Source organism: Fusarium oxysporum, chromosome 10, assembly GCF_000149955.1.
Source record: "Fusarium oxysporum f. sp. lycopersici 4287 chromosome 10, whole genome shotgun sequence".
NCBI lineage: Eukaryota > Fungi > Ascomycota > Sordariomycetes > Hypocreales > Nectriaceae > Fusarium > Fusarium oxysporum.
In genome coordinates, this window is record NC_030995.1 from 2,097,762 (window position 1) to 2,119,424 (window position 21,663).

General features: G+C 49.8%; 9 protein-coding genes and 1 non-coding gene across 14 annotated transcripts; 4 read left to right on the forward strand and 6 right to left on the reverse strand.

Annotated features, from left to right (window-relative positions):
* Positions 1–366: 366 nt before the first annotated feature.
* FOXG_20588 (uncharacterized protein) lies at positions 367–663 on the reverse strand (the record flags this gene model as incomplete). Its single annotated transcript, XM_018400866.1, has 3 exons — positions 367–372; positions 421–473; positions 546–663. The coding sequence occupies 3 exons, from the start codon at positions 661–663 to the stop codon at positions 367–369; spliced, it is 177 nt and encodes a 58-aa protein (XP_018249998.1).
* A 281-nt stretch (positions 664–944) lies between these two features.
* FOXG_20589 (uncharacterized protein) lies at positions 945–3,393 on the forward strand (the record flags this gene model as incomplete). Its single annotated transcript, XM_018400867.1, has 9 exons — positions 945–1,490; positions 1,519–1,704; positions 1,756–1,870; positions 1,918–2,167; positions 2,232–2,331; positions 2,381–2,508; positions 2,558–2,765; positions 2,822–3,206; positions 3,314–3,393. The coding sequence occupies 9 exons, from the start codon at positions 945–947 to the stop codon at positions 3,391–3,393; spliced, it is 1,998 nt and encodes a 665-aa protein (XP_018249999.1).
* A 70-nt stretch (positions 3,394–3,463) lies between these two features.
* On the reverse strand, positions 3,464–4,824 carry FOXG_11658 (uncharacterized protein). The gene is made up of 2 exons (XM_018391370.1): positions 4,224–4,824; positions 3,464–4,172 (listed from the first exon to the last, which is right to left on the reverse strand). The coding sequence occupies exons 1-2, from the start codon at positions 4,566–4,568 to the stop codon at positions 3,618–3,620; spliced, it is 900 nt and encodes a 299-aa protein (XP_018250000.1). The 5' UTR covers positions 4,569–4,824; the 3' UTR covers positions 3,464–3,617.
* A 438-nt stretch (positions 4,825–5,262) lies between these two features.
* FOXG_11659 (signal peptidase I) lies at positions 5,263–6,499 on the reverse strand. Its single transcript, XM_018391371.1, has 4 exons — positions 6,259–6,499; positions 5,995–6,209; positions 5,465–5,947; positions 5,263–5,391 (listed from the first exon to the last, which is right to left on the reverse strand). The coding sequence occupies exons 1-3, from the start codon at positions 6,337–6,339 to the stop codon at positions 5,725–5,727; spliced, it is 519 nt and encodes a 172-aa protein (XP_018250001.1). The 5' UTR covers positions 6,340–6,499; the 3' UTR covers positions 5,263–5,391; positions 5,465–5,724.
* Positions 6,500–7,602: 1,103 nt separating this feature from the next.
* Positions 7,603–9,434, forward strand: FOXG_11660 (uncharacterized protein). Of its 3 annotated transcripts, none has more exons than XM_018391373.1 (5): positions 7,603–7,689; positions 7,747–7,965; positions 8,011–8,320; positions 8,368–8,712; positions 8,760–9,434. In XM_018391373.1, the coding sequence occupies exons 1-4, from the start codon at positions 7,624–7,626 to the stop codon at positions 8,520–8,522; spliced, it is 750 nt and encodes a 249-aa protein (XP_018250003.1). In that variant the 5' UTR covers positions 7,603–7,623; the 3' UTR covers positions 8,523–8,712; positions 8,760–9,434. The 3 variants fall into 3 exon arrangements, with proteins under 3 accessions (XP_018250003.1, XP_018250004.1, XP_018250002.1); XM_018391374.1 differs by having other exon boundaries at positions 7,747–8,320; positions 8,368–8,486; positions 8,535–8,712; positions 8,760–9,082; XM_018391372.1 differs by having other exon boundaries at positions 8,368–8,486; positions 8,535–9,082.
* A 223-nt stretch (positions 9,435–9,657) lies between these two features.
* On the forward strand, positions 9,658–13,000 carry FOXG_11661 (uncharacterized protein). The gene has a single exon (XM_018391375.1). It carries the CDS (start codon positions 10,214–10,216, stop codon positions 11,081–11,083), a length of 870 nt encoding a protein of 289 aa, XP_018250005.1. The 5' UTR covers positions 9,658–10,213; the 3' UTR covers positions 11,084–13,000.
* Positions 9,911–13,864, reverse strand: FOXG_11662 (uncharacterized protein). Of its 2 annotated transcripts, XM_018391376.1 has the most exons (3): positions 13,655–13,769; positions 12,820–13,604; positions 9,911–12,737 (listed from the first exon to the last, which is right to left on the reverse strand). In XM_018391376.1, exons 2-3 carry the CDS (start codon positions 12,896–12,898, stop codon positions 12,214–12,216), a joined length of 603 nt encoding a protein of 200 aa, XP_018250006.1. In that variant the 5' UTR covers positions 12,899–13,604; positions 13,655–13,769; the 3' UTR covers positions 9,911–12,213. The 2 variants fall into 2 exon arrangements, with proteins under 2 accessions (XP_018250006.1, XP_018250007.1); XM_018391377.1 differs by having other exon boundaries at positions 11,951–12,737; positions 12,820–13,864.
* Positions 13,654–16,538, forward strand: FOXG_11663 (uncharacterized protein). The gene has a single exon (XM_018391378.1). The coding sequence runs from the start codon at positions 14,013–14,015 to the stop codon at positions 16,272–16,274; it is 2,262 nt and encodes a 753-aa protein (XP_018250008.1). The 5' UTR covers positions 13,654–14,012; the 3' UTR covers positions 16,275–16,538.
* A 442-nt stretch (positions 16,539–16,980) lies between these two features.
* On the reverse strand, positions 16,981–17,052 carry FOXG_20590. Its single transcript has one exon. It is a non-coding gene; the product is annotated as a tRNA-Arg (tRNA).
* Positions 17,053–18,667: 1,615 nt separating this feature from the next.
* On the reverse strand, positions 18,668–21,514 carry FOXG_11664 (uncharacterized protein). Of its 2 annotated transcripts, XM_018391379.1 has the most exons (2): positions 20,131–21,514; positions 18,668–20,084 (listed from the first exon to the last, which is right to left on the reverse strand). In XM_018391379.1, the coding sequence occupies exons 1-2, from the start codon at positions 20,912–20,914 to the stop codon at positions 19,144–19,146; spliced, it is 1,725 nt and encodes a 574-aa protein (XP_018250009.1). In that variant the 5' UTR covers positions 20,915–21,514; the 3' UTR covers positions 18,668–19,143. The 2 variants fall into 2 exon arrangements, with proteins under 2 accessions (XP_018250009.1, XP_018250010.1); XM_018391380.1 differs by having other exon boundaries at positions 18,668–21,475.
* Positions 21,515–21,663: the final 149 nt, after the last annotated feature.

Here is a 21,663-nt window from a genome sequence, read left to right on the forward strand (position 1 = left end):
CTAAACAGGCTTGCAATAGCTTACATGTAAGCCATTCTTTCTTTTTTTTTTTTTTTTTTTTTTCAAATGTCGTATCCTGATACAACTGACCTTTCTGATTCCGGTCAATCAGCCCTGATCCCATCACCCGGTCTAAATCTGTTCAATCCAACAGCTGTAGCAACCTAGCCCGGCAGCCTGCCAAAGTAGCCCAAAGTGGCTTGCAGGGGTGCTCAAGTTCCTTAGCAATAAAAGAGATATCGCGAGATCCTCTCTTTTCAAGGCCTCATTTTTTTTTTTTTTAAACAAGTCAAGGCTGCAGTGAAGCCTGTAGGCTTAAGGCCGAGAGATTAATGAATTATGCTGATAGACCACTGGCCAGGTGACCTACTGCTGTTGAGGGAGGTTGTATCAGATTGATATTTATCACAAGGCACGTACGTGGGTCACGGTGCTCAGACAGGTGGCTCTATAAGTGACCTGCCGAAAGCTGGCTGCATTACAGGCCGTCAATAATAGATCCTGCTGACCAGTTTAGAGCCCTGTAACTTTACTAGATAGCTGACGGGTTGTTAATGTTTTCAGTGACCTGCTGATACTTTGAGACCAGGTTATTATTGTGATGATCACCTGCTGATATAGGTAACTGCCTAGTACCTTGAGCGTCGTGGACTTCTCGGACATCTGCATATGTACTGAAGCCACCCTAAAAGAACAAACAGTCAATTCGGTTGACTAAAGTAGGCAATTAGGCGCCAAGAGTCTGACAACAAGGCAAGCCGTTTGTTTTCCTCTTGTTTGTATACTTGCAAAGCTACGTACCTAAAGGAGCATTCACCCCTTTGTACCACCACATGCGAGATAGTGGTCGCCGTGAAATATTTATCCTTGATGGTTGAGTTTAGAAAAACCTCAATCTTTTCTATCTCTAGTCAAACTACTTTCTTCCCTCGCCTATTACCACAATGTCTCCACAGGGTGCTGAAAAGCTTGTCATGGCTGTCGACTTCGGCGAGACGAACTCGTCGGTTTCTCATACTTTAGTACACGAGGGACTCCTGTCAGAAAGCGTCATTAGTTTGTCGCCCACAACAGTGTCAAACTATGTCTCTGGGATGATGACTTCCAGAGGAAGTTCGATGCACTTGGAAGCGCCAACCTTGCTCCGGTATCCCGTTGACTGGGTCTTCCAACCCCTCGACGAACTCAAAGTAGAGCAACCTGGCGCTATCCGCCATGACAATCACCAGATACGCTGGGGCTTGGAAGTCCAGCAAGACATGTCGAGAGTCATGTCACATTCTGACAATAATCAGATGCTTCTACACGGCTTCAAGAACCTTATGAGCCAGTCAGACAACCATCAGATGCAGAACGCACGTCTTATTGAAACACTCCGTCGACTATCTCAGAAGAGGTCTTGTCCAAGCGAGATTCCCATTCGAGAGATGCTTCTCTTAGTCATCATCGACTACCTGACGAAATTGCTCGCCCATGCCAAAGATGAGATCGTAGGGAGCAAATCTATTTCTACTACAGAGATGGTCATTTGCGTGCCAGTATTCTGGAATCAGCAAGCCCTTAGAGACATGCAAACTTATAGCCATGAAGCGGGTCGATTTTCCTGGAGTTCAATTCAGCGGCGATTGTATGGAGAACATATTCATGATATCAGAGCCAGAAGCTGCGGCGACACGGCTACTCGCCGGCCCCTCTGTCATAAAAGTAAGCAAATTTTCGCCTTCATACAGCATCATCCCAGCTGACCAGTAATAGGAAGGGGATGTTTTCACGATCCTCGACGCCGGAGGAGGGACGTGTGATGCCTTGACGTATGTTGTCACTCAAGGATTGCCTCTGAGGCTGTCCAGGCAGGTCGTGCATCATAGCGGTGAGTGGCTTTATCCTTTAGTGGGCCGTTCTGACTGTTCTTGACAGGCGATTCATGTGGCTTCAATGCACTGAACGATGCATTCCGGCAGCTGCTAAGAACTTTACTCGCAGGCCACGACTACTTGAGCCAAGACGGGGCAACACTAGAGGGCTACATCTGTAAGCTCGCCGTTCATGACTTCGAGCACTTGATCAAGGCCGGATGGGTCGTCTCTGAGCATAGCAAAGACTATAGTCTTGAGGTCATTGGGCTTAAGTTTGACGCTGGGGATCCCAACCAGTTGACAATCCGATCGTAAGTACCGCACTATTCATGCATAATATACTCATAGTATGGTTTGGGTCTAATATAACAATAGTGAGCACCTCAATGAGATTTACACAAAGGTCTGCAAAAAGGTTTCTGCCATTATGGAGCAGCAGTTGCACGCAGCGGCCCAGAGTGGCCTGGAAGTTTGTGTGTGTATTTCCAATGCTAATCGCAAAGAAATGACCTAACAGTAAGCAGAAAGTCACCCTGACGGGTGGATTCGGAGAATCGATTCCTCTACGAGCACATCTCCGTCAAAGTCTCGAGAGTTTCAACGCTGCCAATAATTGCAATGTAGAGCTATATCTCTTCGACACACATAACCGGTCAGTTTCAGTCAGTTATCTTGTAGCCAGAAACTCATAACAATTACAGCATGACGGCAATTGATGCCGTTTCCTTGGGAGGTGTCTTAAGGGCACTTGACAAATCGAACGGTCCGACTAGGGTTGCAAGATCAAGTTATGGTGTTCGCTGCGATGAGCCTTACTTCCACGAGTTGCATGCAGGACAGCCGACTATTCCGGGCTTCCAAAACTCGAATGAACACTACGTGGAGGCCATAGAATGGATTTCGAAAAAGGTCGGTCTTTGATTTCTGTACCACGCCAAGAAATAATTACTGATAAATACATCTAGGGCGATGATATTGCTCCTTTGTTCCAGAAGTCTGCGACGCGCTACCAAACTTTCCCTTACTGGAATGCTGATGGTACAGTAAATCACGGGCCGTTCGTTTGCCAAGAGGAGATCTGGGTATCCGATGAGGCCTATCTAGACTGTCGCAGTTTCAAAGATGATCATAACAAAGGTATGGCCCCTGAGACATGGCCCAGCCAGCCTCAATTAACCAAGTTAGATGCTCAGAGGATTGGTGTTATAGTGACAGATGTCACACATCTCCGTCCACGGTTCCTGCGTAAGACTGCTCAAGCACGGGGCCCTCGTGGCCGTTACAGGAGATATTGGTACTGGAAGTTCCCTTATGAATTGGTCTTGATCATCGACGGCTTGAACATGAAATGTGAGTCTTGCCTCTAATTACACTATCCAGCTTTCACGCTGCCGTCCGCGCCGAGATCCGCAAATTAGTACTCTGCTCTGCAGATACTAACCATCTATGAATAACAGGTGTTCAAGTTTTCAACGGGCAGGTGATTGGAGAAATGAAGGTCGGCATCGCACCAGGATTCACACCAGGGGCCAACTGATCACCCACTGGCCTAGGCAACCAAACGAATTTATTAGTAAGCACAGAATTCGACAGTCTTCGGTCCTCTTATGAGACTGGGAGCTTTGGAAAACTTCAGGATACCCCAGGGAAAGAAATGCAAAGCCGATAAAAGTCTTTGTCTTTTTTGGTTCATCTCTGTATCATTTAACCTACTCTACATTATTCTTCCCATTAGTCTCAGATCTAATAACCTCCAGCCTCTTAAGCGTAGCGCTCAGCCGCAGGCTGAGTTGCTGCCATAGGTTCCTTGCCATTTCCCATTTGTGGTGGTGCCCAGTTCTGCATGGGGATATTCTGTCCTTGAGGAGGTCCGTAATACTGAGGCACCTGTTGGAAACCTTGCGCTCCCGGGCCCCAGTAAGCCGGTCCACCAAAGACCATTGTAACAGGTCGTCTCATCGCGGCGTTTCGCTTCTGGGTATCGATACAGGCGCCGACGAATAGGATGAAGTGCCAGAGCCAGATGAGGCACGTAAACACTGACAGGGCAATAAATAGCGTGCGTTTGCTGCCAACTTTGTCGCTGCTTGTGCAAATGTAACGTCCTTGTTCAGAATTGTATTCGCAATTTTCGTCGAGGTAATCGAACTCATTATAGTATGCGCTAAAAGTGCTCTCGAGACCACCGACGATAGCGGCACCAAGCCAGATGAAGAGGGAGATGGCGACATGGGCGCCAGGATGAATACCGGCCTTCCATTTGCGACCGAAACGAGTAGCCAATTCTGCAATATCCCAGACCATTGCTACGACGAACTAGAGAGTGTCAGTACATGTCATCTAGTCAAGGGGTTGAGAGAGCCGTACAAGTGGACAAGCACCGAGCGCGATCAGACCCAGTGTCTCAGTACTTCTGAGCGCGCCCGTAAGACCCAGTCCAACAATACAGCAAACGATATCGATCCCGTGGAGTGTGAGCTTGGTGATCATCCAGGCCTTAGACTCAGGGACCTGGGGGGGTGTCCATTGCTGTTGAGCAGGCTGTTGCGGGTACGGCGCGTAAGGGGGCCCATAACTGCGAGGGTCTTGCTGAAAGCCAGGTTGCTGCTGTTGTTGCTGGGCGTACGTCTGAGGAGCATGTTGCGCAGTGGGAGGAACAGCGGGAGAAGCTGCTGGCGCAGGATCCGTTTGGGTAGAAGATTCAGGTGCCATTGTGCGAAATACGACGGGTTTAAAATATAAAATGAACGAAAGGACGCGGCGCGTTTGAACCACGGGAATAAAGGTAGCGCACAGCGATAGCGAGTGTAAAAAGCGAACGAACGAACGAATGACCGAAAACGAAGCGAAACGAAAAAAGAAGAGCCTTGTGCGAAAAGGCGGGTAAGACAGACTTGATATTTAAAAGAAAAAGGAACGATTAGCTCGCTTCCAGCTGTGAAACCCCCAGGCCAATATTCGAGATTGAGGCGTTGGATCAGAGCCCCTGGGACTTGCAAGGAGTAAAATCGTGTTAGTCCCTCGTTCAATTGGCTTCCTGCAAGGAGTAGCGCGATGAGTGGAGGTGATGATCCATGGATGGTGATCTAAGGGGCTTGTCGGTTACGGGAATGGCGATTTGTTTGAATGCGCTACGGAATGGGGATTTCAAGAGCCAAATTTAGTACCCAGAAGGCTGCTTCTTCTGGTTCCGGAGCAGAATCTGCTGTAGAGCCACGGTTGCGTTGGGTGTTGGCTCCATGTTTGTTAAGGTCCTTCATTCGAGGCTGCTTTGAACATGAAACATCCATGGCTGAGACCCGGATCATGATGCTGGTAAACACACGAATTGTCGGGAATAGAAAACAACATCTTTTGAAGACGCCACTAACAGAAGAAACAAAGCGAAATTTTCCTTTCATCCTTGGCGCCGTTAAGAATCTCATGGTTAGCCGCTTTAGGGATGGGTCTAGTTGCAGCTAAGATTAGACCAGGGACAGCATGAGGAAATCGCCGAACCTGGGTGCCAATTCTATAGGGCTATTGTAGTGTGTCCCTTTCAATGAGTCAGTCAAACTGGACCCAACGAAAGACCAGGTTGTAAATCTCTAGCAATACGGAGTACTCACCCACTAACTAATTCCTAGCCTTTGGTGAAGTGCCTGGCCAAGACGGCCAACGGATGTTGTGACATTGTTACATCGCTTCTACCGCCTTGGCACCAAAACGTACCATTGAGATCCTTCGTCTGTGTCGGGAAATCACCGATATGCTCTGTGAAATTTGATGCAAAGGGTATCAATCGAATCGTCTCTTGGCGCTACTTCGGCGACAAAGCAAACGCTTGTTTTGTATACAATATCCAAGATCTTCCCGTCACATACACCATTTATTCTCGCTGTAGAACCACCATAAGACCCATAATTCCCAACATCACTGTCTTGAGCCAAGGGTATTCCGACAGAAGAATCGTCACGTAACCGACAAATGGCATGTATCCCACAACGCTTCCAATAATGTCACTTCGTACGAGGTAGTCCTGGTTCTTGGCGTAGAGCTCGGTATCGTCCGAAAGGTTGTTATCTCCCTTGGTGAGAAGCTGAGCGGTGTCGCTGTACATCATTAGCCATTGCCCGCAACTCTTGCCCAAACAACATACCCCTTGCCAAACTTGCGCACAACTCGGTGCACGATAGGAATGTCCTTGTCTTTGACGTTGTAAACGACAACCTCGCCAATCTCGGTCTCCTGTAGTAGGTTTCGGTTCCAGAGGAAGAGTAGGTCACCTCGCTGGAAGGCGGGCTCCATAGAGCCAGATAGAACGACGACGATCGGGGACGGCGAGTCGCTGATAACGGAAAGGCCTTTCCACATCTGCGACAGGTTAGCTTTCGTCCGGGAGCTCAAGAAGACACGTTCGCACCATGAAGGCCGTAGAGAGGATGAGCGCAAAGTTCATGAGCTGCGCAGCAGCTTGCCGCGGGTTCCCAAGAGCCGACAGCATGGCGAAGGTTTGTATATCGGTTTTGTGGAGTGAGGGGAGGTTGTTGTAGAGCTTGACAACTCCACGATGCAACTTTCGCGCTGGAGCGAAATGGACATCTGGCTCATGGGAGCTCGAGGAGCACGGGCCACCTGGTCTGGAACAACTGGGGCGTTTTGAGGCTGGTGTTCGTGGCGGTGCTAGATCAAAATGGTCCCCAAAATTCCAGGGACCTTGACGCTATAAATGGTCTTACGCGGGGGTGTCATGCTCGAATGAAGGTGATGTCATGACTACACTTGAAGCATGAGATCGATGTCATAGGCGTTGTAGGCGAATAAGGAGCTTGGTATTTAAAATGGTCATCTGCTGGTCCTGTTCTCTGTGTTTACATTCTTCTTCATATCTCCAAATTCTACCGATCCAAACGTCTTGATCTTCACCAGAACCCAAGCATCTGCATTTACACTACTGTACTCAAAATGGGCCGACAACAACAACCAGCAGGTCTTTTTCGTCGGCACTTCAATTAATACAAGAGGGGGGGCAGCAGAAGTAATTCCTTATCACTCCCCAGGGACTTTCTCTCACTCCTTCCAAGAAGGCTATCATTGCCATCATCGCCTGCTATCAATCAAGGACTTCCTCTGACGAACACAACAAGGCAGCTGTTCTCGACGTCAAGAAGAATGCTGACGAGCGTCGAGCACAGAACGCCACGAACCACCAGAAGGGATATTGAAGGGTCGAAGAAGTCGCTGGTAGACTCCCCGGTGCCCAGGGGATGGAGCGAGGAGGCCATGAGAGCGCTGCGCGCAAGCAGGAATAAGTGGACTGAATGATTGATGAGTGTACGATAAGAACCAGCATTGCGATATGTCGAGTTGATTGACTCGGCGGATAATAATGAACTCTTCATAAGCCTAACATCCCGAAATGTGAGGAGCTTTCACTGTTGCCTCCTTCCTTCTAGCATCGCCTCTCGTGCACCTTCCAGTTATCGTCATGAGCACGAGGCTACTGCCTTCTTGACTAACATCACAGCACCTTCTTTCTTCGGCTGCTGGCCGATACTTACCTACCACGATGGCTTCGCCCTCTCGTCTCTCTTCTTCCCAGCTTCATCATCGCGTATCTTTGTCTCGTTCAGCATCGCCTCTTCGACGCCTGATCCCCTACATCTCTTGGCTTCATCGGCTCCGCGCTCCAGCATCACCTTACTGCAATTATCTGTTTGACCACATCGTTTTGATCATCGATCTGCATCCTCTTCACCTTCTTTGTCGTCCCCGCTGAGTCTTCGCGATGGACTCAGCACCTCTCCTCCAGAACGCCGATGGCCTCCCCAGCCCCAATGTGATGCAGGACCATGTCAGTCATCTCCACGATGCTTTGGTTCATCGTTTTGCTGACTTGATGAACCGATAGCCTGCCTTCCTTCGAGCATCTCACTCCCCGTGGTCATTCATTCCGCAGAACATACTCGTTATCTTGCGTGGAGTTGTTTTGTCGCTTGTCACAGCCGTGGTGATCCTCGTCCTCAATTACGAGATCCACGAACAAAGCGAGTTTTCCGATTGGCGTATCGTCTTTGACTTTGCCAACATCAGTCTGTTCTTTGTCTTTCTGTACCAGCTCAAGACCTTTGTGAGTTCACATAAGGATTCCTTCCACTATTATTGACTTCTCTAGTGTTGGACATTTACCCACCTGTACTATCCCCACCATCATGATCGACACATGGGGGGTTTAGAAGGATGGCTCATCCGAAGAATGTCGCTCCCCAAGCACATGGGTAGCCTCCGCAAGCAATTCTACTTTACCCTCTTTTACACCATCACTGCTGTTTTCGCTTTTGCCAATTCGACCATCTACTTCTTCATCACACGCCAGCACAAGAGTGACGATGCCAGCGGCGAACCTCAACCCGAGCCTCAACCTCCCAACGGTACCGCTTCGCATGTCTGGGCTCCATATGCCGAAAAGACGCCTGCTGCTCCATGTAAGAGCACTTTCTTTATCGCATGGTAGTCAACTGATCATAAATAGTCACCGACATCTTTGGCGAGGGATGGTTCCGTGCCTTCATCATCTTGTCCTTGTACGCATTTGGATCTTCGGTGATGGTGTTTGAGATTCTTGTTCTCAACAGCATTCGACGTCCATGGGTACGTCGGTGTTCAGTCGCGATAGCAGCTTACTGACCTTATAACCAGACTGTCGGCATCCACCTCATTGGCATCATGTTCCTCGCCACGGCTTACCTGGGTTGGGCGGCCTTTGGTCACCTCGTCACCAACTATTACCCATTCTTCTGGCTTGACAAGAACGAAGTTGGGTCGGATGAAGCGATTACTCTTTACTCCATTGGCTTCGTGTTCTTGATGCCCATCAGTGAGTTCTTTCTCTAACATGACAGGTGTAAATGCTTATTACCATAGTGTACATCCTCATGCAGGGTCTCATCGCTTCCCGGGAGAGCGTCACACGATCAAACTCTGAGGCTCGCGCCATCGCTGCTGCGCAAGCGGCCCTTGATTCCTGAAGGGGTACGAATTGGGAATGGTGATGGGTGCTGGAATTTGTTTGGTGGTTAACGATGGATTAGAGAAGTCTGCCGATTGAGTGACTTGATGTGATATAGATTGATACACCTGATTGGGGTAGGGTTACTCGAGACGTCTGGTTAACCTCTTAAACCTAAAATTGACTCGACTTCGCAGCAACGAGACCGTTGTAAAAGTGAAGAAACGGCCTGTGACGATATTTCGCCGAAGTAACTCCCATGAGTTGACTCATTCAAGTTGAAAGCCACGGTGCAATGCCCGTAACCGACAGTCGGGTTTGTAAATATCTTGGTTGTGAAGCGTGCAAGATGCACCTGTAACATTGCGGCGGCCTGAAGCTACGTGCGACAGGGACTTGGCGACACCACCTTGGATGCAAATCAACCAGCCCCGTTGTAGGATATTCACCAATCACACGCAAAGATCTACTCGCACAGATGGCATGGCCTGGTAGCGTCTTCACACAGACCGTCGATTGGGTACCGGACGGATGAGTTGGTGAGGCACCACCAGGACCACGACAGGGCAATTTACTGAGTGGCATTGCACGGTCACATCGAGAGGTTGGAGTGGCGATAACACGGATGAATTGATTGGTGTTGATAACAAACGAGCCTTGTTTAATCGCGGCGGTGCAAATAACGACTAGGAAGAAAAGCCGGGGAAGGTGAAAGATGACGGTGAGTCGAGTTGGGCATTGACATTTTGAGCTTTTGGGAGTTGCAGGGGTCTTTGGCTGAGATAAACGTGAAGTGAGTGTTGGCAGAGACTCATATTTGAGCCTGACATTGCAGCCTCGACAACGAGATCAATGCAAGATAGACTCAGGCTTCAATATTGCAAGGGCTTTGAAATCAGATTATTAATTCTGCCTTTTAAAAGAACCCAAAAATGGAGGTCGGGTTGCATTGCAGAGGCTCTAGTCGAGTCGCTGGCTGCCTCATGCTCATCCTTGAACCCCGCGGGTAAGACACCATCAGTATAAATACAGGCCTAACCCCCCGTACCCCCGACTTCTTCTCTCTTCCTCCCCCCCACACACAACCAAAAAAGGGTCGCAAAGATTCACCAAGAGGATATCGTCTTGTCTTGAAGGACATATTTCTCCGCCCGGGCCCATTTGTCAATCTTTTCTGTTGTGCGTCGCTCTTTTCTTCTTCCCTTTTGCTCTCTATCTCTTCGCTCTTTTCGTCACTCTCTAGCCAAGCCGATCGATCGATACAAAAAGTTGGGAGTCGTTATTCTCCCTACAATAACCTGTCCGAGTCGAAATTCCCGTTACGAGTCCGTTCTTTATATACCGATTTCCTCCCATAACTACCGTAGCCATGTTCAAGCGTTCGTTTAGGTCGCAAGACCCCAACCGCGTCGACAAGACTGCGAGACTCAAGAGATCGGGCTCCCACCGGGATCACACGAAAATGTCGAAGCTGCAAAGATCGCTCAACGAGCAGGACGCGATACCCCAGAAGCCTGCTCCAGCACCCGGGCCTTCACCCTCGCCCATCGTCACTCTGACTGTTGGTCGAGATGGCCGGCTCTTTGCAGCACATGAGGATGTACTCCGCCAGTCGCCTTTCTTTGAGGCCGCCTGTCGCGGAAGTTGCTTCGAGGCACAGAGCAAGAGGATCTCCATTCCCGACGAAGAACCCGAGGTGTTCTCCGCCGTCCTCGAATATCTCTACAAGGGTGACTACTACCCACGTCTGCTCCACAACAAGCAGCGCAACTCTTGGGAGCTCGAGGACCAAGGCCGTACACCTCACACATCACCCAACCCCGAAACTGGAGGTGGCCGCGCAGGCGCTGCGTCTGAAGCCACTATCTACCTGTCGAGTCTCGATATGGCCATCCTCCGCGACACAGTCGTTTACTGTGCCGCGGACAAATACGGCCTCGAGGAGCTCAAGCGCCTGGCCCTGCGCAAGCAGGGACTGCAATCCGGCATCGATGTCGGCACCATTATACGGTCAGCTCAGTACGCCTACGCTCACACACCCGACTCAGACAGCCGTCTGCGCGCTCATTACCTCGCCCTGATCATCCGCTGCCGCAAGACCTTTAAGCGCAGCGGGACCATGCAGGCCGAGATGGAGGCGGGCGGCAGCAAGCTCTTCTTCGACCTGTTTGTAGCCATGTGCAATCACCTCGACGACGTCATTGACGTGAGCAATGCTCGCACGCCAAAGACTGTCTGAGTGATTCAAGGTAACCCAAACACACACTACTCAGGCCTCCGGATGCTTCGTGTGTTTGATCATAGCTGGAGGACAAGCGCGAAATGGAACACCGCCAAATCCGCGAAAAAAGAAAAACCCACAAAAAAAAGTGATGCTTGCAGGAACAGTTGGAAGTCGGCGTTTGGTTGCTTTTCATGCTCCATCATCAGATTGAAGTCCTAAGGAGCTTTGTTTCATTACATCACTCCCCTTCTGCGAGGTTGGCCGACCGAATTTTGATGATACACGAGCTGAGAGGATCTAATCAGACGCATGCGACGTCCTTCACATCCTCTGCTCATTTATTGTGAGTTTACTCATCGCGAGTTTCTATTTCTGCCTTGTCATTTCAACTCTGCTTTGATACCCACTTACACACGGACACCGGGACATTTCTTCCCCACTCTACTCTGGCGTTTTGTTATCCACCAAAAAAAGACCGGGTTGTCTTTGGTTCAACACCAGAGTTTGAGGGACATTTTGGGAAGTGGAATGCTTGACTGCTTTTCTACACCCGCGAGCAAATGCCCCGAGATTGGCTAAAAGCTTGCATTTGTACCATCTTGGAAATTTTTCACCGAAAAAAAAAGGATCTCTTCTAGTTTTGTTGTCTTTTTGCTTTCACGTTTTATGGCAGGAGTTTTTCTCTTTTGAACATGCTTAGAACGCGAAACGGATACAAACATCTCCTACTCGGATTTTGCACAACAGGGGGGACCTTGAGAACGAGAGGCTTTAGTAACATCTTAAATCTCACACACTGCGTGTGTGCTTCGCCTCTTCAGTACTGGGTCAGCCCTCTTTTGCTTTTGGTTCGCATCTACAGACTGATACCTCGAACCTGTCCTTTTGTTACTGCTTTCCTATTTTGTTTACTGGAGGAGATGGGAATTGGAGATCCTTTCTGCATGGGTTTGTTTGGGACCGGCGAGACGCCGATGAGAATGAAGTTACGATCTTGATGATTATTAACAACTTGGGATCGTTGAACGATCCTCCCTGGCGCAAGCACCGTCAGGGTAGAGGTAATGAGAAATTCGGCCACCTCAATTGATGTTCCTTTGCCTGTGATGTCTGTGATGCAATGCTTAAAATAGTGAGGTTTGTTATTAGGCGGTTTCATCCCACTCAACCTCAAACTTCTCAAACGTAACCTCAAGATCCTCCTTGATCTCCTTCTTGGGATCAGGTCTCGCCACAGCAGCAGCAACCTCTAGATCCCAGCCCTCACCTCCATTATCACCATAAACCCAATTCGTCTGCCTCAACGGCGTCCTGTCACCGTCCTCATCAACCCTGTACGTCCACATACAAAGACCCAGCGCATCCTGCACCTTCTGCACCTTTACCGTAACGCACTTCTCACCGTTCCTCACGCCAGCTTCATTCTCAGGTCCGACTTTCTCAACGCTCCAATCTGCCCACTGATCGCATGTCACGGTTGAGTAGCGCGGGTGATCGTTGTATAGCTCGATGCCGGTCTTGATCCACTTGCGGGGCGTGGGGGAGTTGGGGTTTGTGAAGACTAGGAGAAGACAGGCCTGATCGTACTGATGGATGTATTTTGTGCGAAAGGTGAGAGTTGCGGAGATGAACTTCTTAAGAGGTTTTTTGGAATGCGTGGTGAAGGGTGCTGGGTTAGTTAGTGAGTGAGGCTAGTCGTGATGGCTGGTTGAGAGGGCGCGTTTGAGAGTGAGGGGTTGAGGTGGACTCACCAGTGAAGACGTCAGTAGAAGGAGGTTGTTTCCAGATATCACTACCAGGCGGCGCCGACCATTTGAAAGGAGTTTCCATTTTGACGATTTCAACAAAACAATATGTAGTAATTCTAGGATCCTAAAGATGTTATTCTTCAAGGGACCCTTCGATGTATTTATAGCTCTTCTTAAACGATGCTCTTGACTAAGAATCGCGGGGCAGACCTGACGTAATCGGATTAAGCCGAGCAAACAAGCAGCGGAAACTCCGCCTTTTGCGAGGTTCTGAGACGAATTCTTGTTGGTAGAATGCAGGAATATTAATAACCGGTGATCACTTTTACGGTTAATTCTGGAAAGATTTGGGCTTGACAGGGTATTGTATGTAGGGCGTGAGCTTGATGCGGATAAAGTGATGATGGGTGGAGTTGAGCTGAATGCCGAGTTACCTTATTTGGAAGGGGACATTCATGGCCTGGTAGACTGAAAGTGTGTATACAGATGAAAAATGCCAACGTAGTATAATTGATTCCGTCTTGTGGCAATGCAAAAGACATTAAATATGATACTAAATCGTTGAGTTAACTCAATGAATTGCTCTGCGCTTACCCTGTACAGCTGACTTGAGTTTGTGGGGTTAAACCTCGGCTCTCTCGTCACCAACCGCTTCAACAAGATTGCTCGCACAAACTGACTGCAACAGCAAATCTCCTCTTCATTTCTCCTCATCAGAAAAACGAGGATCAACAAAGATTGACGACTCTACAACGATAATATTCATCAAAGACTCTGCTCGCTATCATCTACGCAGTGTCAGGACTATTCCAAAAACATCACGCACTGGTGTTCGAACCGTCACTGCCTTGGCCCTCTGACTCAGTCGAATTGCAGGGGCTTGCTCACACGAGTGAAAACTCTTCCCCACTCGACCATAGACACTCATTTCTTCCACCCAAAAAAACCCCGCCTGCACCGAGACTCACGATTTCTCTTCACCAGTATCTCACCTCGTCCATCCCTCTCTCTTTTTTTCCCTTATCGCGATAATCTTTTTTTGTAAGAGCTATCGCATACAGGCTCTTTTGACGCCGCGGCACTGGAGTGCTCATAGCTTCTGTGATCTGGCCGTTTGCCGGCCTGGGGGAGAGAAGGAAGATCAATAGCGGAACGACTTTCAATTCATTTCAACTAAATTATAAGATACTGCGACAATGTCGTCTTTTCTTACACCACCAAAATCGGGGCCTACTGGGCGCCCGGCTGCGAAACCACGATTCGGAAAACCCAACCCCGTCCGAGCCATGCGAGAACGAGAAGAACGACGAGCCGCGAATGCAGCCGCCCATTCAAATAGCCTACGGGTTGCTGCTGTAAATCGAAATGCTTCATTAGCAAAACCGAATCGTCCACAATGTCCGAACAAAGCCTGTCCAAAACCCAATGTCGTCGATGGAACATGTCAGACTTGCGGTCGTATCTCTGACGACAGTAATATCGTTGCAGAAGTCACCTTTGGAGAATCGTCTTCGGGTGCTGCTGTTGTTCATGGTTCTTACATTGGTGCTGATCAAGCAGGCGTGCGAAGTATGGGTCCTGCGTTTCGAAGAGTGGGAGGATCTGAGGATCGAGAGAAGAGCATTAGGGAAGCAAAAGGCTTGATGCAGGGTTATGCGCAGCAGCTGAACGTCAGCGACAGTCTGGTCACTGCAGGAACGCAAGTCTTTAAGCTGGCGTCAAGCGCAAACTTTATTCAAGGTCGCACATTAGCCAGCGTTGCGGCTGTCTGCCTGTACGCAGCCTGTCGAGCAGAGCCACCGTGCAAAGTTATGCTTATCGATTTGGCGGACTTGGTGCAGCTCAACGTCTTTAAGCTGGGTCGCATTTTCAAGAAGCTTAATGAGGTGGTGCCAATTGGCAACGACGGCCTCATTCCAGTGTATCCGGAGGATCTTATCTGGCGATTTGCCACAAAGATGGAATTTCACCAAGACACAGCCAAAGTCGCTGAGGATGCTGTTCGTCTGGTCAAGCGAATGAGTCGAGATTGGATGGTCATGGGCCGTCGACCATCAGGCATCTGTGGAGCTTGTCTGCTCATGGCAGCACGAATGCACAACTTTCGACGAACTGTGCGAGAGGTTGTCTACATCGTCAAAGTCACCAATCACACAATTCAGAACCGACTGCAAGAGTTCAAAGTCACCGAGTCTAGTCGAATGTCGGTCGAGGATTTCTTGAAGCAGGATTTCCTGGAGAGCTCTCATGACCCACCTTCCTTTTACAGGCAGTCAGCCGAATACAAGAAGCAGCTCGCCGCAAAGAATAAGAAGCGAAAGAGGCCGACAGACGCCGACGATGACGAAGATGAGGAGGAAGATGACAATCTGGCCGACAAGATTGATCCACGGTTAGTAGAAGGCGGTGCTGATCTTTCGAAGGCGCCCGTTGTTGAATATCGCCGCGATGATGACGGCTTTATTATCCCGCCTATACCATCCAAGATTGCCAAAGACCCATCGCTTGTCAACAGGCTGAACGAGAACGCAGAGGATGAAGAAGCCGAGGGTGAAGACACGAATGTCCAGACTCTGGATGGCCTGGTGCAAGAGTTTGGAGACGTGATGGACGAGGAGCTTGCGGAGAACGGAACACAAGAAACAAGCCAACGGAAAGGCAGCAAACCACAATTGCCCATCAACGAGGAATGGGAGCAGGATGAGCAAGAACTAGAGGGCGTGATTGAGGAGATCTTCAATGACCCTTTAACATACGAGCACGCCATGGCCTACACGACTGCCGAGCAGCGAGCGCGAATTCACACAGTCTGGGCCTTACAGCAACGACCCCAGAAAGAAGTTTCCATGTCGGCAGACGTCACAGAGGATGAGTTTGCCGACGACCCCGAGGTGAACAATTGTTTGCTGTCACCCGAGGAGGCTCAGATCAAGGAAATGATCTGGGTGAACCAGAACAAGGAATGGCTACGAAAGCACCAAGAGAAGGTGTTCCGCAAGAAAGTCGAGGCAGAACGACCGAAGCAAACACGAAAGCGACGTAAGCGAGCTAGAATGGGTGAAGGCCAGACCAGCCCCGCCAGCTCAGCCGCCGAGGCAGCCGTCAACGTCGCGAAAGATCGCGCCTGGTCCAAGAGGATCAATTACGACGCCATCCGCAACATTTTCGACATGCCCAACCTCGGAGGTCCAGGATCAGAAGCCACAAGCCGCAAGACCAGTGTCGCAGGAAGCACAAAAGGTGGCGACGATGCGAGCGAAGCTCCCGACGAGAGTGTCGCTGGCGACGAACCAGAAGCGCCCCCGGAGGAAGAAGAGTTTGAGGAAGAGGAGTACGATGAGACGCAGAACTACGGTGATGGCGAAGAGTTTGGTGGTGGAGGTGATGAGTTTGGCGGCGGGTATGATGAGGATGATCCAGAGATGGATGCTGAGTATGGTCTTGAGGAGTATGCTTGAGAGGATTACAACAAGAATTGAGTGGTTGGGATGGTAATTGATACCCATATAGATAACAGGACTGCTGTAGCACATACGCATATGAGCGATTGAGGTATAAATCTGTAAAAGTCTTACCTTGTCTTTCATCCGGTGTGTTCGTTCGATGGCTTTAGTCCAAACTTAGACTGGGTATCCTGAACTTATAGAAGATTTAGGACAGGCTCGTCTCGTGAAGCACTGAAGATGTAAGCCAGAGCTCTAATGTGGAGCCCTTCGTGATGAGATGGAGGCGTGGTGTCGGTGAGTGTTAGTGGTGGCGCTCACAGAACCTGTTCCCGTATCACATCCACCTCGCTCATATGAGACTAAGGCTTTTCAGAGTTCTTGCATTTATCATTTATCCAGTTTACACTGATCGATGCTAAGTGACATCGGGCATGTTTATCGCTGGGTGTATCCGTACCTGCATGTCCGTAAGTGGTTTGGGGCGTCAACACCATGGCGATCTTCCCCACATAGATCTGTCTCACTTGCATCTCCACATTCGATGTCAGCTCAACCCAACCATTGACTTTGTGAATAAAAGACCACCCGCCTGCTTTACTGTTCTACGTGTCTCCCAAAAAGAAAAGCTGTCCTTCCAATGCCTCAGGTCGACTTGGTGTTGCTCTCCCCCATGGTCGTGATGACCTCAAGACATCACAACACCAAAAAGAAATTATCTCGAGACGCCCAGGACTCGAACCTGGAACCTTTGCCACCGGAAAGCAACGCGCTGCCATTGCGCCAGCGCCCCACTATTAATTTTCTACGTTTCTAGCTCTTATTTGAAACTATAACCATGCAATATCATCAAACCGAACTCGTGGTGTTGAGCTAAAAATTTCACGTCCGGTACCGCGCGGGGCTGCCACATCCAACAACCAAGGCCCGTGTGACTTTAAATTGTCCAAAATCACTATTAAACTTGCTTTCTACGCATTCAGTCTATCTCAGGTGGCATCTGTTAGTTCGCTGCTTTGTTATGCGTTTGAGTGTCGTCGTTGCGCTGCCGGCGGTACGTATCCGTGTCGGCCGAGAGTGGACCCATATTTCGCCCGGTAAGGCTGAGCCATTCCGGGCCGCACTCAATGGTTTTCGAAAGCCTGAATGCCTGAGCAGGCAGCAAGTCTTTAATTTTCTTAATTCAGCACGGCGCCTGCAAATGAGATCAAGTTCATGTCCATGGAAGCTGGTGAGGAGTGAGCACGACATCATTGGAAATAAGGCAGCCATAGGAGCCGACCTTGTGCATTGGCGCGGTAACACTTTTTGGCAAGGGGTCTTGATGGCAGATGAGATTCACCTCACAAAGATGAGTAATGATAGATTGACTGGCTCGCGCCTCTCAAAATCAGCATCGTCACTATTAAGAAATCTTCATAGCAGTTGCCGGCGCTGTCTCAATTATTTCACGACACAAACAGCAAGGCCATTGACATTGGAAGAACTTTCATGGGGCACAACTTACTGCCAGCTTTTGCTATATTGGCCTTGGCACCAACACCAGAGGGAAATGAGCAATCGCTGAGAGCCAGCGGCGCTGTGTGAAAGCACGAAAGCTCCTTCGGTGCTGAGCGTGCTCTGGGAAGTGAGCATCCGCTTTGGAAATGAAGAGACGCAGTATACGGTTAACATATTGACCTTCATCATAAGCCCGGCTCAGGCAGCACGGTGACCTTACGCCATAAGCGACGCCTCAAGAGCGGGCGTCAGTTTACAAAACTGCAATGACTCACCAACAAGTCAAAGATCGTCCATGAGTCAACATCAGTAAACTCAAGACCTCCCATGGTGTAGGCACACCCCCTAGGGAGCAAGAAAACTTGACAAATTGTGCCAAAATAAACTCATCAAAGAGTATCCTAAACTTGTGCTAAATATCCCAAGTCTTTTTGCCGCTTAGGATCGAGGGCCTAAGTTTTCTTGCCTCGCGTAGGCAGGCAATCGTCGATTGCAGGCTGTTCATATCATACGCTCGACTTGCACAAAGGCATGAGTCAGACTGATGGTGAAAGGTACTTCTAGATGGCAGCGCATGTTCATACTGTCACTAAAGCCAGAAGCCCAAGGTGCTTGGCGGTCATTCCTCCCGTCGCAAGGAGCAAGCCCCGGCTGGCGCAAGAACTGCTTAAGCTCTAGAAAGGCATTATTATCAATATGGATGGGCACTAGCAGGCAGCAATTGAACGGTTGAAAATCTCATACGGACTGTATCACGTCGCACTCATCGTGTAGTTACATGAGACACCAGCAGCAAGGCGTGAGAAAATGGAGGACTCGAATGCCGGCCGCACTCAAAAAAATGAGGGCGCGTCTTGCAGGACAGCTTCAATTCACATCACAGAGCACGGAACGGCACAATTTCGAAGTTATTGAGAACACTGAATGAAATTTTGGTCGCGGCTTTTATCTACCTCTAGACCCATGGATGAAAACACCAGTAACGAAAGACAATTGATAACTTTTTGCCCATTTCCGACATCAAGACCATCAAACCATTAGCGGCATTAGACTTTTTTGTTTGTCCCATGCAGGTTCGCTCGCAGAGCAAATACCTGCCCGACCACCTGATTGACCATTACAGGTACAAAAAGGCGAGTCGCTGATTCCTCCGATACGCTCACCCGGCTTTTCGACCGGGCTGGAGCTGCTGGGGTATCATCTCCAAAGAAAATATCGTCCCTGTCCCTTGGGGGAGGGGCCGAGCACGCTGTAGACAAGGGTTTCCATTCAACCCAAAGGAAAACAATCAAGGAAAAATTGTTAAAGAGAGAGTAGTGTCGAGGCCAGGGATAGCGGCAGTAGGCTATGCCGTCCTCGTACGTTTTTGTGGGTGTGCATTGCACTAGATGTGGAGATAGTTCACATCCGAGATGCTTCTGTGCCTCTTATGGCCGTTGCCAGCTTCGGTGGTTGCCTTGCGTTTTTGAGACATTGATTCAAGGGGGCTGCGCGTGGCGTCGCTCATCTGCCTCTTGTGGCGGCGAGCGGGTGTTAGGGGGATAGCAGCTGTGTCGAAGCGGTCTGATTTGAGACCCTTGAGTGCGGTGTAGTTATAGGGGCCGCTGAATGCGAGCGAGTCCTGGGTAGCCTGGTTGCTCAGGATGAGCTGCTGGTTAATTTGGTTACGGCGGAAAGCTCCGACAGTCTCGGAATTGATGTGGCCATGAGCCTGCTTCTCGCTGGTAGCTGTGCTGGGTCGCGCAGGTGTTGATGCGGGATCCCAGTTGTCGCCCTCTTCATCGCCAGAAGAGTCATTTTCCTCCCAGGCGATGAAGTCGTTGAGGTCCAGATTGAGTTCAGCGTCTTCTTCCTCCTCATCCTGCAAGCTAGGTGCGGTTGAGCTCTCGTCGGCGGTATTGGGTTCAGAGGGGAAGGGGAAGAAAGCCTCAGCGGGCCCCATAACCTGAGCCGTATTGAAGAAGTCACCGAAAGTGTTGGAGGAGAACATGGCGCTGAGCATCAGGTTTGCAGAGTTGCTCATGATAGGTGACTCAGGCCCCTCAGTACCCCAGGGAAAGTTAAATTGTTCGGGGGAGAGGTCGAGTTGGTGGCGTCGATGAGGAGTGAAGATCATCATCTTTCCGGTGACGGGGTTGAGGACAGCAATTGGCTTCTTGTCGGAACGGTCAAGGTTGTAACGTCCCAAACGGGGCTGGCCACGCTCGGCCTTGACCGGGCTGTCGGCGTCAGAGTCGGAAATGTCGCTCATAGGCTTTGAAGGGCGTCGAGTCTTCCTTCGTACAATGGGTTCGGGTTCATCTTCTTCGGTGGTATCACCATCAGCTGGGCATGTTAGTACTGGTAATGACGCCCATATAGCCAAACTTACTCTCGTAGCCATCCAGCTCTGTGGGTTCCTCAAAGCCAAAGGGAATGGGCTGAGGGGTAGAGGCAGCAGTGGCTGGCTGGGAGGCCATTGGAGTGGCAATAGGGGTGTCATCGTCGATTTGTCGGAAGATTTCCTCAGCATCCGAGTCATCATCTTGCTCGCCGTACTGGTTATTGAAGTCCCAGAAAGATCCCGAGTCGGAAGACTCATTAGGATCGTTCTCAATCTCACGACGGAAAGCAGGATCCAAGTTGTTTTGAGAAACAAAGATATCTGGGAAGAAACCCTGAATCTCATCCTCGGTGTCGGTAGAGTCAGAGTCGCTGGAGGGCACGTCGAAGTGAACGTGGCGCTCTATAGGCTCCTCACCAAAGATATTGGCGTCTTGGTAGACGTCAGGCTGGTCCTCATCGTCCGTAACGATGCCTCCCCAGCTAGCAGCGTCATCATCCTCAATATCCAGACCCTCCTGCTCATCGTCGTCCTGTTCCACTTCCTCCTCTTCTTCTTCGTCATCCTCCTCGATAGTCGGTTGCGGCCGAGGAGCTTGTGGTGGGGTGGGGGGAACATGAGTTTCCTCTAGGATGTTCTCCTCCTCGGCCGCGGCAACATCATCCTCATCGTCGTCTGAAGAGTCGCTAATATCTTCAACGGCAGAGTAGCCGCCATCGTCGGAGAGGTCCAGAGAAGAAGCAGAAGGAGTGTCGGAGACCCGGCGGCGGCGCTGGGCGGTCTTGGTCTTTTTGACCGGGGTTGTAAACTTTTGCTTTAGATTGCGAGACATTTTGGAAATGCTTCAAGATGTTTAGGATTCTAATTGTAATGATCGTTTGAGTTGTCTTTTGAGTGGCGTAGATGAGCAAGCTCGGATCAAATATTTTCTAGCTATGCAGTGCAAGGCTTGTATTGTAGTAAATATATGCGTGTATACGCTTTCGAACAACTTCAAGTTGTTTTTATCGTCTTTGATAGAAAGAGAAAGGTAGAGAGGTGGTCGGGAGAGTAGAACGGTAGTAACTGTATCAAAAGCCCTTCACTATCGGGCAAGTTGCAGAATCGTTGGTTTCAGAGACAGACTCTCGGTAGAGCATTCAGCTCCAAGAGCGGGAAAGCCTGTAAAGATCAAAGTCGAGAGAGAAGTATTGACTGGTTAACTCGGAGAACTGCTGGACTGCGAGCCGGGACAGGGAAAACAGCCACGGCCCGCAGTGGGCGTTTACAGCTCAGCGACGGCCGAAGGCATGGTTACTCGACTTTGTTCTTGGTAGGGGTAATTCTCTGGGTGAAGCTGGAAAATGTCGACTTCGTTGTCTTTTGTGGTTTGGGTTTGGGGTTGGTGATAGAGGAAGAAGAGAGGGAGCGAGGGGGAGAGGAGGAGACAAATATCCCAAACTTTTTCCGTCTTCTAAGTGGGGTCGATCCTGATTGGGCAAAGTGTCTCGAGGCAGGCAGTACCGGGGGGTGATTGATGATTGAGTTAGAAGTGGAGTCGATGGAGCGTGCAGTGCGGGAGGGAAGGTATCTATGCGCTAG

Bases quoted from the DNA above. Each gene is read 5' to 3' on its own strand.
- FOXG_11658 (XM_018391370.1), bottom strand. From the start codon at position 4,568: ATGGCACCTGAATCTTCTACCCAAACGGATCCTGCGCCAGCAGCTTCT. The intron at 4,173-4,223 runs GTACGGCTCTCT...GACACTCTCTAG, and splicing joins CGCTCGGTGCTTGTCCACTT to TTCGTCGTAGCAATGGTCTG.
- FOXG_11659 (XM_018391371.1), bottom strand. From the start codon at position 6,339: ATGCTGTCGGCTCTTGGGAACCCGCGGCAAGCTGCTGCGCAGCTCATG. The intron at 6,210-6,258 runs GTGCGAACGTGT...AACCTGTCGCAG, and splicing joins TCCTCTCTACGGCCTTCATG to ATGTGGAAAGGCCTTTCCGT. The intron at 5,948-5,994 runs GTATGTTGTTTG...AATGATGTACAG, and splicing joins GTGCGCAAGTTTGGCAAGGG to CGACACCGCTCAGCTTCTCA.
- FOXG_11660 (XM_018391372.1), top strand. From the start codon at position 7,624: ATGGACTCAGCACCTCTCCTCCAGAACGCCGATGGCCTCCCCAGCCCC. The intron at 7,966-8,010 runs GTGAGTTCACAT...TGACTTCTCTAG, and splicing joins TGTACCAGCTCAAGACCTTT to TGTTGGACATTTACCCACCT. The intron at 8,487-8,534 runs GTACGTCGGTGT...CCTTATAACCAG, and splicing joins ACAGCATTCGACGTCCATGG to ACTGTCGGCATCCACCTCAT.
- FOXG_11661 (XM_018391375.1), top strand. From the start codon at position 10,214: ATGTTCAAGCGTTCGTTTAGGTCGCAAGACCCCAACCGCGTCGACAAG.
- FOXG_11662 (XM_018391376.1), bottom strand. From the start codon at position 12,898: ATGGAAACTCCTTTCAAATGGTCGGCGCCGCCTGGTAGTGATATCTGG. The intron at 12,738-12,819 runs GTGAGTCCACCT...TAACTAACCCAG, and splicing joins TTCTACTGACGTCTTCACTG to CACCCTTCACCACGCATTCC.
- FOXG_11663 (XM_018391378.1), top strand. From the start codon at position 14,013: ATGTCGTCTTTTCTTACACCACCAAAATCGGGGCCTACTGGGCGCCCG.
- FOXG_11664 (XM_018391379.1), bottom strand. From the start codon at position 20,914: ATGTCTCGCAATCTAAAGCAAAAGTTTACAACCCCGGTCAAAAAGACC. The intron at 20,085-20,130 runs GTAAGTTTGGCT...TAACATGCCCAG, and splicing joins AGAGCTGGATGGCTACGAGA to CTGATGGTGATACCACCGAA.